The sequence below is a fragment of the Episyrphus balteatus genome, chromosome 2 (assembly GCF_945859705.1).
Source record: "Episyrphus balteatus chromosome 2, idEpiBalt1.1, whole genome shotgun sequence".
Taxonomy (NCBI): domain Eukaryota; kingdom Metazoa; phylum Arthropoda; class Insecta; order Diptera; family Syrphidae; genus Episyrphus; species Episyrphus balteatus.
In genome coordinates, this window is record NC_079135.1 from 131,723,308 (window position 1) to 131,735,782 (window position 12,475).

The 12,475-nt window shown below is 30.0% G+C and overlaps 2 protein-coding genes across 6 annotated transcripts in view; one reads left to right on the top strand and one right to left on the bottom strand.

Annotated features, from left to right (window-relative positions):
• Positions 1-12,475, bottom strand: part of LOC129909998 (DNA damage-regulated autophagy modulator protein 1) — a 401,886-nt gene that overhangs the window by 22,928 nt on the left and 366,483 nt on the right. The gene's annotated exons all lie outside the window — the stretch shown is intronic.
• Positions 1-12,475, top strand: part of LOC129909986 (guanine nucleotide-releasing factor 2) — a 30,528-nt gene that overhangs the window by 9,675 nt on the left and 8,378 nt on the right. For 3 of the 5 annotated variants that reach the window (XM_055987190.1, XM_055987191.1, XM_055987187.1), the window contains exons 4-15: positions 436-626; positions 715-884; positions 951-1,061; positions 3,425-3,550; positions 3,618-3,781; positions 3,966-4,061; positions 4,256-4,805; positions 4,871-5,037; positions 5,234-5,257; positions 9,027-9,138; positions 9,200-9,638; positions 9,702-9,879. In XM_055987190.1, coding sequence (XP_055843165.1) covers positions 436-626; positions 715-884; positions 951-1,061; positions 3,425-3,550; positions 3,618-3,781; positions 3,966-4,061; positions 4,256-4,805; positions 4,871-5,037; positions 5,234-5,257; positions 9,027-9,138; positions 9,200-9,638; positions 9,702-9,879 — 2,328 coding nt within the window. The remainder of the gene's footprint in view (positions 1-435; positions 627-714; positions 885-950; positions 1,062-3,424; positions 3,551-3,617; positions 3,782-3,965; positions 4,062-4,255; positions 4,806-4,870; positions 5,038-5,233; positions 5,258-9,026; positions 9,139-9,199; positions 9,639-9,701; positions 9,880-12,475) is intronic. The other 2 variants (XM_055987189.1, XM_055987188.1) reach the window with 2 other exon arrangements.

Consider the following 12,475-nt stretch of genomic DNA (forward strand, 5'->3'; position numbering starts at 1 on the left):
CAAAATATTGGTGTTCGCCAGTTCTTCTAACGCAAACATTTCTTGGAGAATCGAAATGTGGCTGTTGATGTCGTAGGCATTGATGCAGATTAAACACATATCTCTTAGAAAAGGCCCTCCAAAATTCAAATGAATACGTTGCCATACACAATCCGATACTCCTCACGGGTTAGGACTCAATCTCCTTTGGATGCAAAATTTGTCACAAAGGAGGCTTAATAACGACCTTGTATTAATTCAATTCACCAACTTATCACAGCTGTTGTTGATGCACCTGATATTCTTATTTAATTGTGTTTGCAAATCTAGTCGTTAACTTTGCTTGCTATTCGACTAAATCTGATAGTGTAGATAAAAAATAAACAAAATCACTTTATTTGCTTATATTGTGTCCTCATTTTAAATTATATTATCTGTTTTCTCCTTTTTCTTTAGTAATTCAAACATACACTCTTAAAGAGAACAGTAATGTCATGTTATCAGCTACACGGCAAATGTATTTGTCCTTGGGAAAACTGATCAAACTTTGTGACGAAGTATTGCTGTGTGAAGAAGCAAATGAATGTACATCATTGAGTAAAGAAAATGTAAAAGAAGTCGTCGACCTAGTTGATGAAGCTGTAAAGGTTTGTTAAAAATATAATTTAATTTAAAATAAAACAAGAACAAAACAATAACACTAACTAAAATATTTGTTTATTTTTCTTTTTTTAGAATTTAGTTGGCTTGGCTCAACAAAAACTTAAAGAAAAAGAAGAAATCAATTTAAAATATGCAGCAACATCATCTGAAAATAATAAAATCTCACCAAATAATTTAATGCGACCACCAGTTGAAATGGTTGGTCAACGGACATCATTACCCGATATACCATTAACTCCCAAGTAGGTGTTTGTTTTTTATTTTATAAGAAAATGTATTTAAACTTTTTGTTTAATTTGTAATTTCAGAGATCGTGATATATTAGAAAAGGCAAATTCAAATCCTATACGTGCAACACACAGCACTGAGAGCATTTTGAGAGATTCTAGTCCACCCCCAAAACCTCCACTTCCAAATAGGTAAGTTTAAAATAAATATGTATACCGTTTTATAGACAAAGCGGTAGACGCAGGAAGTTCACCAATATTGTTATGTGGCAGGATTTAGGAGTGATGAACTGAAAGAATTGATAACTAAAAAAAAAAAAAAAAATAACAAACAAAAAAAAAAAAAAAAAAAAACAAATTATTCTAAACAAATTTGAAAACTATCATCTCATGGGAAAGTGTGGAGAATATTGAATAGCGATTAATTACAAGAATAAATCATACCTCATTAATGAGCTTTTTTTTGTGATTAAAGGCATTTATATAAAAAAATTTCCATTGAATAATAAGAACACACAACCTTGTGACACTTAAATATACAAAGTCTGTTATCTAAAAATTAGATTAGTTGAGAGATTTATTTGAAGATTCTACATTGTTTATTTCGCACGGTTTTAGTTGAGAAAAAAAATGCAAATGTATGATTAGAAGTGATAATGATAATTTTCTAGTTGGAATAAGGTTTTCACCTGATATCTTTTATTGACTTTATTAAAATTGTGTCATTTAAATAAATAAAATATAAATGCACGACGGGGTGGCACGAACTAGCTCTCAGAGTTCAAGATATTAAAATTTGTAAGACTTTTTAGGGTCAATGTGGGTAAATGTAAACAATTTCATGTCTTTTTTTTCTTTTAACTTTAGATTTTAATATGTTTTCATGGAACAGTTATCTTCAAATGCAAATATTAAATGATGGCAATTCTTTTTTATAAATATAAACAAATATTTCCCAAATTGTTTAAATTACTGTCAAATATGGCATGTTTACAAATACCCCACCATGTTTGTTTTTTTTTTACAAATTCGGGGTAAATGTAAACAGTGGTTTGATATTTAGAATTTCCTCTTTATCATATGGATAACGACTTAAAAAACGTTGAAGAAGGAATTTGACAAAAAGCTTTTTAAATTCCAATAACATTTTTTGTTTTCTTCCTTTGATTCTTTATATAAACACCCAATATGCATCCTGAGCAGCTCTGAACGTCATATTTTTTTTTTTACGTCAAAGACCGATTTTGCAACATCATCCACTGAAAATGATGGTGTTGGCTACTTTAAAATGTGACTTCGCGGCATTTTAGCAATAGTTATTGACTAAAAATACTTTATTTTTATTAAAACCAATAATTTCAGCAAAAATATATTTTTACATTTACCCCCAGAATACGTTGTTTACATTTTTAAAAATATTCTGGGGTCAATGTAAACACATGCAAATCGACATAAATGTTCTGTATTTTTAAATTTGTTTGTTTCACACACATAGAATCTACATCAAAATTCAAAACTAAAAAGTATTTGCAAATTATACTGACTTAATTGAATCTGCAAAAATATTTAATTTTTCTGAATCTTTCAGGTAAAATAGGCTCGTCGATTGAATTCTCTCTTGACAGCAATGAGTTTGACGTATAAGTTAAAAGATACATGCGTCCGCGATTTGTACTTATGTATGCGTCAAAGAGATTTAACTGAAGCTTGTTTTGAGCCATGTTTTCATTTACCCCTGTTTACATCTACCCACATTGACCCTATATAGAAATTAGGTAAATGCATATGAAAAAAAAAAAAAATAAAAAAACTCAAAATTCGTTTTTCAAATTAAAATACCAACATGTTAAATCGAATTGAACTCCAAATAAGTATGCAGTTTAATTTCTGTTATTAAAACAATTTTTAGAAAAAAAATTATTAATCAATGTCAAAATCAATGTTTTGAAAAAATTTGATTTTTAAGAAAAAACTTTTTTTTTATCGAAATATAATCGAAAAATAATTTTTTTTTTAATATTATTTTTGTCATATATTAAAATTATATAAATGTTTTTGTACAAAAAAATGTCGTTGAAATCGAATTAGCAATTTCGGAGAAAATCGGATTTAAAAAAAAAAAGAAACGTTCTATGGCAGTTACCTACTGTTAATAATGATTTTCAAAAAAAAAAAAATTTGTTCACTAAAAGATAAACCTTGTCTTAAAACTAACATTTGAATTTTTTTTTTTAAATCGTTGGAGCCGTTTTCAAGCAAATTCTACTTTACTAAAATCGGTATATGAAATATGACAGGTTTTCAGTGACTGGTCGTAGGTTCGATTCTTGACTGTGCCTCTTTCTCAAAATGACTCAAATCAAACATCTGCTACATATTTCGACTTTAATCCTTTACTATGTCTTCGTCTTCGTTAATTGAATGAAAGATGGAGTAAAGTGCCTAATTCTGGCTTTTGAATTCACACTTTTATTATTTATAACCTAGATTTTATAAACATTTTCAAATTATTCAATGGCTTGTTCTATTTTCTTATTTTTTTTTTTTTTTTACAGATCCATTGGAGCTCCACCCTTACCCCCTAAACGACGCAGTCAACAAAGTCAAAACAATGCAAGCAGTATTAATTCTGAACTAGACTTTAGTTCAGATTTTTCTATGCTTAATTATGGAGTGGATCAGTAAATTAAATTCAAATTATCTTCATTCAAATACATACTAATGTTTTTTTTGTATTTTTCTCGTTAGTCTTTCAGTACGCTCTCGATCGCCTGATGAAAATTCTAGTCAATGCTCGCTGGATTCAGCGTTAAATCATTCACGTGAGGAAGAAGAACTTAAAGCTCTAACAATGGAAACATCTTCTGAAGATCAATTTCTTGAAGATGATCCAGATAAGCTACTTGCATTAAGTAAGTTATATTTTTTTTTGTAACGCTTGAAAAAACGTTGTACTAAGTAATTGCAAAAAACAAAACACGTTGGAATCATGAATTGTCAAGCAAGGATCACAAAATAAATTAAACCAATTATTATAAAAAAAAAAAAAAACATTCGAATGGTAAAAACCGCTAACATCACAATTTCCATTCATAGAATCACCACAAAACAAAAAGGACTCAGAAAAACTGGTCAACGCTGTCATGGAGAAGCCTGAAATGCGAAAAACCAACCGCCATTCAAACGAATCGGGTACATTTCTTGTTTTTGAAAAATAACAGTGTTTTTCTGTTTTATCTGGCCTTTTTTTTCCTTCTTCTTTTTTCACTTTCTTTCTAATTGTTGTTGGCTTCTGGTTTTTTTTTAACTAAAATCTTATGGGATATGTTTTATGTTCAAACTTATACCTAACAATAAACTAATACAAAAAAATAAAATAATTTCAGGATTCGTTTCAATGCAATCTATTCGCACAAGTACCCAAAGTGTATCGAAGCGGGCTTCAGAATATAGTGTACAACACAAATCCGCTGGTGCGTTTACAAATGAAAATAGTCAAGAACATTTTTGTTCTTCACATCAACACCAACAAAAAGCTGTTAGTCGTTTTTCCAGTACTTCTTTGTTAGTAACAAATAATACAACAACAAAGTTTTCTGAACTCGAAACACAAAATGGAGTAATGAGTTTTTCCTCCTCGAAAACCACCAACAGCAGCGGAACAACAACCAATGATGATAATCAATCAATAAGTAATAGCAGTGCTAGTCCGGATCACTTTGAAAGTTCGATGAAATCGGAGAAAATCATCAATGTTCAGCAGAGTATGTCATCGTTAACAAAAACCAATAGTTTGGATATTTCATCATCGGATGATATGTTTTCGACTTCTTTGTCTGATTTGGTTCCTCCGGCTTTGCCGCCGAAAACTTCGAAAATTAAAGAAAAACATTTTTCGCAATATGACAATCTCGATGAGATCGATGATATTCACAGGTTGGTTGTTGGTTTGTTTTAAAGTTTTTAGTTTATTAATTCCTTTCTTCTATTTCAATTTAAAGTATGTTTGGTGCTCAACACAACGATCTCCCTGAACTGCGATCAAATCCACTTTATTTCCAATGGCAAAGCAAGCATCAGAGTTTAATAGACCCGCGTCAATGTCACAATTTCTCCATGGAGCCGAGTCTCGAGGAGCCACCGCCTTTGCCAGTGAAGAAAAAGCACAGTAAGTTCCAAATGATTTTATTTTACGTTATTTATGTTTTGTTTTTTTTTTTTTTTTTTCGTTTCTGTTCATTATATTTAATTTAGATCGAAGGTATTAGATTCAAGTGGTAGGGAACTAAATTATTCTGTTGTTGTTAAACCAAATATTGTTATTAGAAAAACTCTAACGCATATGGTTTGTTTTAATGATTTAGTGTTTCAAAGTGTGGCCTTCTCGGGTAAGTTTAAGTGGTTCGAAAGAGTTTTTGTTTCAATATTTTGTTTTTTTCTACTTTTTTGTTCTTGTTACTTTGAGTGTGTTTATTATTGAATTTTTATTGATTTTTTTATTTTGAATAAATAACATAAAACTACAATTAAGCTTTTTGCAATTTATTAATTGCAATTTTTCAAAAAAAAAAAAAATTGTATTCTACTTTCTCGGCTACACAATATCATTATTTCTAAACAGAAGACATACTTATATACAAATTAAAACACAACAATATTGCAGACGAGTTTTAGTGTTTTTATATTTGTTTTACTTTACATAATCAGTGTTAGTTGTGAGTAGTATTTAAATTTTTTTCTCTATTGTAAAACTTTTTTAATTCATAAATATTCTTTATTTGTAGAATATATTAGCAATCATCGTCGTCAGCTTTATTTCATAATAAGTCAAAATTTTATATCTTTTTATTATATAAACGTATTAATCATTGAAAAAATTAATTTTGTTTTGTGTATTTACATAAATTAATTTAATCAGTATTACGAAATAACAAAACAAAAATCAGTTTTATTTTTGTTTTTGTAATTTTTCTACAATGGATCCTCTACAAAAATTTTAAATTCCGATTTAAACGTTTTGAAAGAAAGCTGAGTATATCTATTTTTTTTTCTATCACTATCAATTATAAGGATTTTCTTGTTAAACGAATCTGGTTTTGTTTTTCTTTGACTTTTTCTTACAATTTGTTTAACGTGCATTTATTCAAAATTTAGCGCAGAATTACAAAATTCGATTTCTTAAAATTTGAGTGGACCTGCTAGCTGAAAGGTGAAACCAATTTTAATACGCAATTTAGAACATCGATGTTGTTTAAGTTGTAATATGAAAAAAGTCGAATTGTATAGTCGAATTGCATAGTAATAGGGCTGGGAGTGTGCTAAATTATTTCTCATATAACAGTTATTCCTTTCTAGGTTCTTGTTAAGGACATTTTCATTTGTAGTTAATCTCTTTAAAAAGCACATTGACTCAAAGAACATTAAAAATGGTGTGAAAATCGAAAATGTACAAATATTCTGATTCTATTTCAAAGTGGAAACAGAGCCAACTTTGATGCGATGGTAGACTTTGTACATCCAACGAATTCAAAAACTCAATTTTAGGTTGTTTCAAACAAAAATCACAATGGAAAACTGCGTAGAAAACTTAACTCATCTGCTCACTGGAAGGAAATATTTACGAAAAAAACTTAGCTTTACTTAAAATTGGGAACAAACAATGCAAAAATGTATGTAAGACATAAAATGTGAAATAAAAATGCTTGAGAGAAAGTTTTAACAGAAAAATAAAAGAATTTCATACCTTTAATTACCGCTAGGAAAATAATTTTGACACTACATTAGAATTCCTTCTCGCATACCAACAAGTTTGGTTCGAGTTGGATTACTTGTTGCGTTTTTCCGATAAATCGCATACGGAATTTTATTCTTTGATTGGATATAGATGGATAGATTGGTAGATGGCTCCTTGTAGACTTCCAGAAATAAAACTTTTCGTATCAGATAATGAAGATTCATTGTTGCAATAATTAAACTTATTTTGTTTCAAGAGGTTCTTGGTTCAAATTCACAACGCCTAGACATTTTTGGGGCCCTGAGCAATAAAACTGCTTAAAATATTTTTCTCTCTTATTAACGTTTACCATGTAGCTAGCTTTTATTTTAATCTAATTTTTGAGCTTAATTTTCAGGATATTTGGGTGTTGAAACGTTGAACGATTTGTCTTTTGTGCCAGAGGTTTTGGGTTCGAATCTCAAGACAGCCCAATCCTTTTTTTTGGTTACAAATATTAAATTTTTTTTTTTTTTTTTGACATTATCACTTAAAATTATCGTTCGTTAACTAACTTTAAAGGCAACCTTTTTTTTTTGAAATCTTGATCGAAATCTTGCTTGCTGGCGTTGCAAGTTTACTCAACAGACTTTGGCGCATGATCAATTTCAAGCCTTCGACTCGCTCAGCTGCATCCGTTTCTATAAAGTGTACCCGCACGACATTTTGTCATTTTTATCTGGTTTTCAATTATGCAGTGATATTTCTAAAAATCAAATTGATTAGTATTGTCCGTCCTATTTGATTCTGAATCAAATAGGACTGAATCTGGTATCGTGTATGTTCACATTGTTCCCTTCTATTCTCTAGAATGATATAATTTACTAGGCTAATAGTGCTGATTTTTACTAGGTTGTGGCCCGTTGATTATTCTGAGGTTATTTCTACTTGAAAAACAAAACATAAAAAGCACTATGCATATTAATTACCGCTCATTCGCTCATATTGTTTTGTACCCAAATATTCTTGTACTATTATCTTCAGCCGTCTATTCACATATGTACATATGTCCTAATTTAGACCAATTCGTCTACTGATTCCCTTGTACCTCTGAGTTCTGTTTATAGTTTCCATGACCGTAAACTCTCTTGAATGCTTCCGTGAATGTGAAAACTGGGTCCTTTATCCTGATGTCTATTAATTTTCCAGTTCCTGCCTTCGTGAATCATACGAAAAGTTCCCTAGAAGCACTTTAGTTTCATTCAGGTTTGCCGTTTCATTCATATCTGCGATTTGTTCCAACCGGGTAGTTGCATCCAATGAATGCCCAAGTGAATCTTTATTACGGTAGGCGGGTAAATCATTGTGAGTTGCTTAATCTAATCTGCAATTTGCCCATCCATAGCTTTGCTGAGTTTTTCATAATACATACGGCTTAAGCCATTTTGCAAAACTAGGTTTAAGAATATATTTAATTGTATGCATTTGATAAATGTTGGTGATGTTTTATAAGATACTCAAAGATGCTTCTAAAGCTCATCTTACAGATTTGTTTTTGATAAATAGCACTTAAATAAATAGAGACGAATCCATGCTGAAATTCTCTTGGATACTGAAAATAATACCCAATCGCCTGTGTGATGTTTTGGATTTGAGATTTTGTGAAAAAGATTTGTTAGCTGCGACCAACATTAGCTAACTATTTCCACTTGTTTTTATTTTTTATTGTCATTCAATTATTCAGTTTAATTTTTTTTCATCTTCTTAGCTATTAACACACATTAAATGCGGTTTCTATAAAAAAAAACAACATATTGTGACTATGTCACCGCGTTTTAGTGTATCTCTGAATTTATTTGTATTTAAAAAATAACTATAACCTATTTGAACTATTGAAAGATTTAAGTGTACCTATGTATTTTATTTTATACTAAATTCACTGAATCTCTTAAAACGTTCAGGACTCTGGGCTGTTTAAAATAAATGATCTTCATCGAGATTTAAGATCCTCATTCTCTATGCAAAATTTACTTTTGTATTGTAATTACGTCATACGTTGTTATAAAACTCATATCTAATAACTTTAGCATTTGAGAATGTCTAGCTTTTTTTTCAATTTGTGGTTGAGTGAGGTCTGTCAAAATTGAACGAGCATAATAAATAATTTCGGTCTGCTTAGAGACTTACTGGCCTATAACTTGTAGTCACTATTAAGTTTCATCTTTAGTCTCGTTTTGATCCCGTTTCGAGACACAACTTATTTTTTGAATTGCGTATGCTCTTAACAATCTATGTTCTTGATACTTTGACTGAAATTATTATCTCATCAAAACACAAAAATCCATTGAGTAGTCCTGAACATTTTAATGGAGCTTTGAATTATGGTTAATTTATAATTTATTTAGACTGTTTTACTAAATAAATCTTTTGTAACATTATTTCAGTTTTGGCCTATATGGAGATTTGTTCGGCTACATCGCGTTCGGTCGAACAGCACCGCCATTCGGTGCACACGTACAATTTAAATCGAAACATATCACATAGCCAGACTATGAAGTAAGTTTTATAAATAAAAATTGCACTCACAAAAAATATTAATAAAAAAATAACTTTTTAGTTTATCTCCTGTAAGTAAGAACCTAACATCACAGTCATCGCTGACATCATCACCAATCAATGAAATACCTCCAGCACTGCCGCCAAAGAATAAACAACGGATTCGATCGACTCCTACTCCAACAATAATCACAACACCACCACAAAGCCCTAAGCCAGCAATGGCTTTGGAAATATTCCAAGAAGGAGGTCGCATCGGTCGAGTTATAACTTCTGCAGCGGGTACAGAAATGTCAACGGTAAATGAAGAAGGTTTAGATACGTGTGATGATGAGTTTCATAGTGCGAGTAGTGATATACAACCTATGTCAAATGAGAATGCTATGAATGAGCAGCAAAATGAGAATGATAAAGATTCACCTGTTTCAAATCTAGATAATACAAATGAAGAAGATGAAGGAATTGATGTTATTTTACGAAATAATTCATACAATAAAAAGGTAAAGATACAAATTATTATAAAACATATTTTTTTTAAATACTTTTTTCTAAATTTACTATAGGACTGCTCACCAACAAATTCTGTAAACAACGAAGGTTTACCTAATCTTATAGAAGAACTTGATATTACAGCATATATGAATTTCAAAAAAGACATGGAAGATGGTCCTGAAGTTAAGGGTGGCTATTTGGATGCTCTTATTGTGCATGCTTGTAGAGTTCAGAAAAACTCTGATAATGGTAAGAAGAATTTTAGAAAACTTAAAAAACGCACATTAATATACAAAAAAAAAGTCAAACAGTATTCACACACGTATACAGTACAGTAGCACATACATTCCTTAAAATCTCAAATTTCATTCAATATTACCTTTTATATCACGAAATGTTTTATTTGTTAAGCTATTCTTCTTTCTTCTTCTTTTCCATTTTATCAATTCACTATACTATCTATTTTATAACGCTGCTATATCAGCAGACGAAAAAGATGGTAAGAGAGATTATTATAAGTCCATCATCTCTTAAAATTTTCAAATGGAATAACCTTATAGCATAGGGTTGGTCATAAATAATGAGTTGCCAGTTATTCAAAATTTTGTTATTATTGGGTTTCGAAATTTTTAGTAAATTAAAAATTTAAAAGATTTATATTTTTCGTAATATCGATGCAAATATTTTCCATTGTATAAAGGTCAGCAGTCTTCAGTGTTCATGATATCTTTAATCAGTAACAAAATAAGCGCTGTGTTTCTTAAGAAAGGTATTCTATATGTGCAGTGAAGTTACAGTAATCAGTGGTGTAAATTCATTTTTCGTGAAATGAAACGTTTACCTACTGTATATAATTTTTACTTGCGATATAGGTAAGTTGAAATAACAATCAGACATGACATTACTTTAATAGAGAATGCTTAAAAAGTGGGTCCCGGAAGTCGGTCTGTGTCTGTCTTTATAAAGAGCTACAGCCTAAACAGATGGACCGATGAACATCATATTTGGTATGTAGCACTCTCGAGAGGGGTCATATACAAATTTTGGAAAAGTTTAATTTTTTCAAAAACGGCTAAAACGATTTTATTTAAAAAATTCAAATTTAAGTTTGTAGACAAGGTCTATCTTTTGATAAAAAAAATATTTTTTGAAAATCATTAAGTATTAAGGGTACCTGCTATACAACCGATTTTTTAAAATCTGATTTTCGGCCCAACTACTTATCCTATTTCAACGATTTTTTTTATATAAAAGCATTTGTATAATTTTAATATAAATCAGAAAAAAACTTTGAAATACAAAATTATTGGATTTAAAAATCAAATTTTCGAATACGGGACATTGAATTTATTTTAGTTCTAGCTGTTGATTATTAATTTCTACAAAATTGCATACCAATTTTGTTTTAATTTTTTTTTTAATTATTTAAAAAACGGCTCTAACGATTTTAATTTTTTTTTCCTTAAAAATGCATCTTAATAAAATAATCAAACTGCCTACTTGTTTTGGAGCTCAATTTGTTTCCAGATGTTGTTTTTTAACTTTGAAAAACAATTTTTTTTTTTTCATATAAATTTTCTAAATATCTTTTTAAAAACTTTTAAACATTTTAGCAACTTTTAACTCTAAGAGCAAGTTCGTGCGACCCAGTGCATTTTATTTCCCGTAGATATATTTTTTCGTGTGTATTTCAATCAGGAAAAGAAGAGGGTAGGAAGATTTTGTGGTTTGTCAACTGACATACGTTTAGATGTAATCTTTTTTTCAATTTCCTTACAATGTTTCATTTATAGGAAAAAAAACTACGAAAGAAGAATGGAAAAATTTGAATGAAACGTGGACGTTCCGCGGCCAAGAATAGTTTTGTTAGTTTTGATGTAATTAAGTCTTACATATATTTGTGTACAAATTTTATCCTGATGACATTGTTCAATATATTCACCCGTATTGCGATTGTCAACTTTCAATTGATTTTAATTTTAGACCTTTTTGATCGCGATTAAGAAATTTTAATATTTTTGGACCTACCGCTGTTTTTTATTTTTAAACGAATTAATCGATTAAAATTTGCTGACGTTTCGACAGGGTTTCACTTGTGGTCACGAGTTGACTGATGGCTTGTGGGTGGGTGTTGTTTTTGTTTCTATTGTTCTCTCGACTTTTTTATTCTTGTTCGGAGATTTTACCGGCGCGTTGTTTGTACATGCAATTAGGTTGGAGCTTGTTTCAGCTGCTATGATTGTGAAATGAAAAATGAATACGAGTTTAAAGTATACAAATTGTTAAACTTTACGATGAAACAAACTAAGAATATTGATCTATCTATCAAAATGATCAAAATAACACCAGCCACAATTAGATAACTTTTTTTTTTGGATCTGCACGTAGAATTTTTCAAACCCTGCGATGGGATGAAGAGATCATTGCTATTCGTATAATAAAAGCCTGTGATATCTACTTTGAATAGTGTCATAAGAGGCACATGTGTGGCTTTTTGACAAAAGAGAGACTTAAGTTTAAAATATTTAAGCCTTATGTTCCGCAATATGGAAAACAACCTTACATAAACTGATCTGTATGCACTCCTCAAAATATTATACTACGTTTTTCTCAAAAAAACGTATGATAGTTCTCTAAAGTGCAAAATGAAAAATCTTGGCGATTTTTTTAAATGAAAATTCGATATAAAAAGGTAGTCGCAAAATCGATACAATAGTAAAAAGTCATCTCAACATCGCATAGTTTTGTCATTTCACTATTTGACAGTCCTCTTCATCTGTTCTATACCATGAAATATGTGATGTCTCATCTTCATGTGAAACTTAATATTCAATTTGATTTTCTT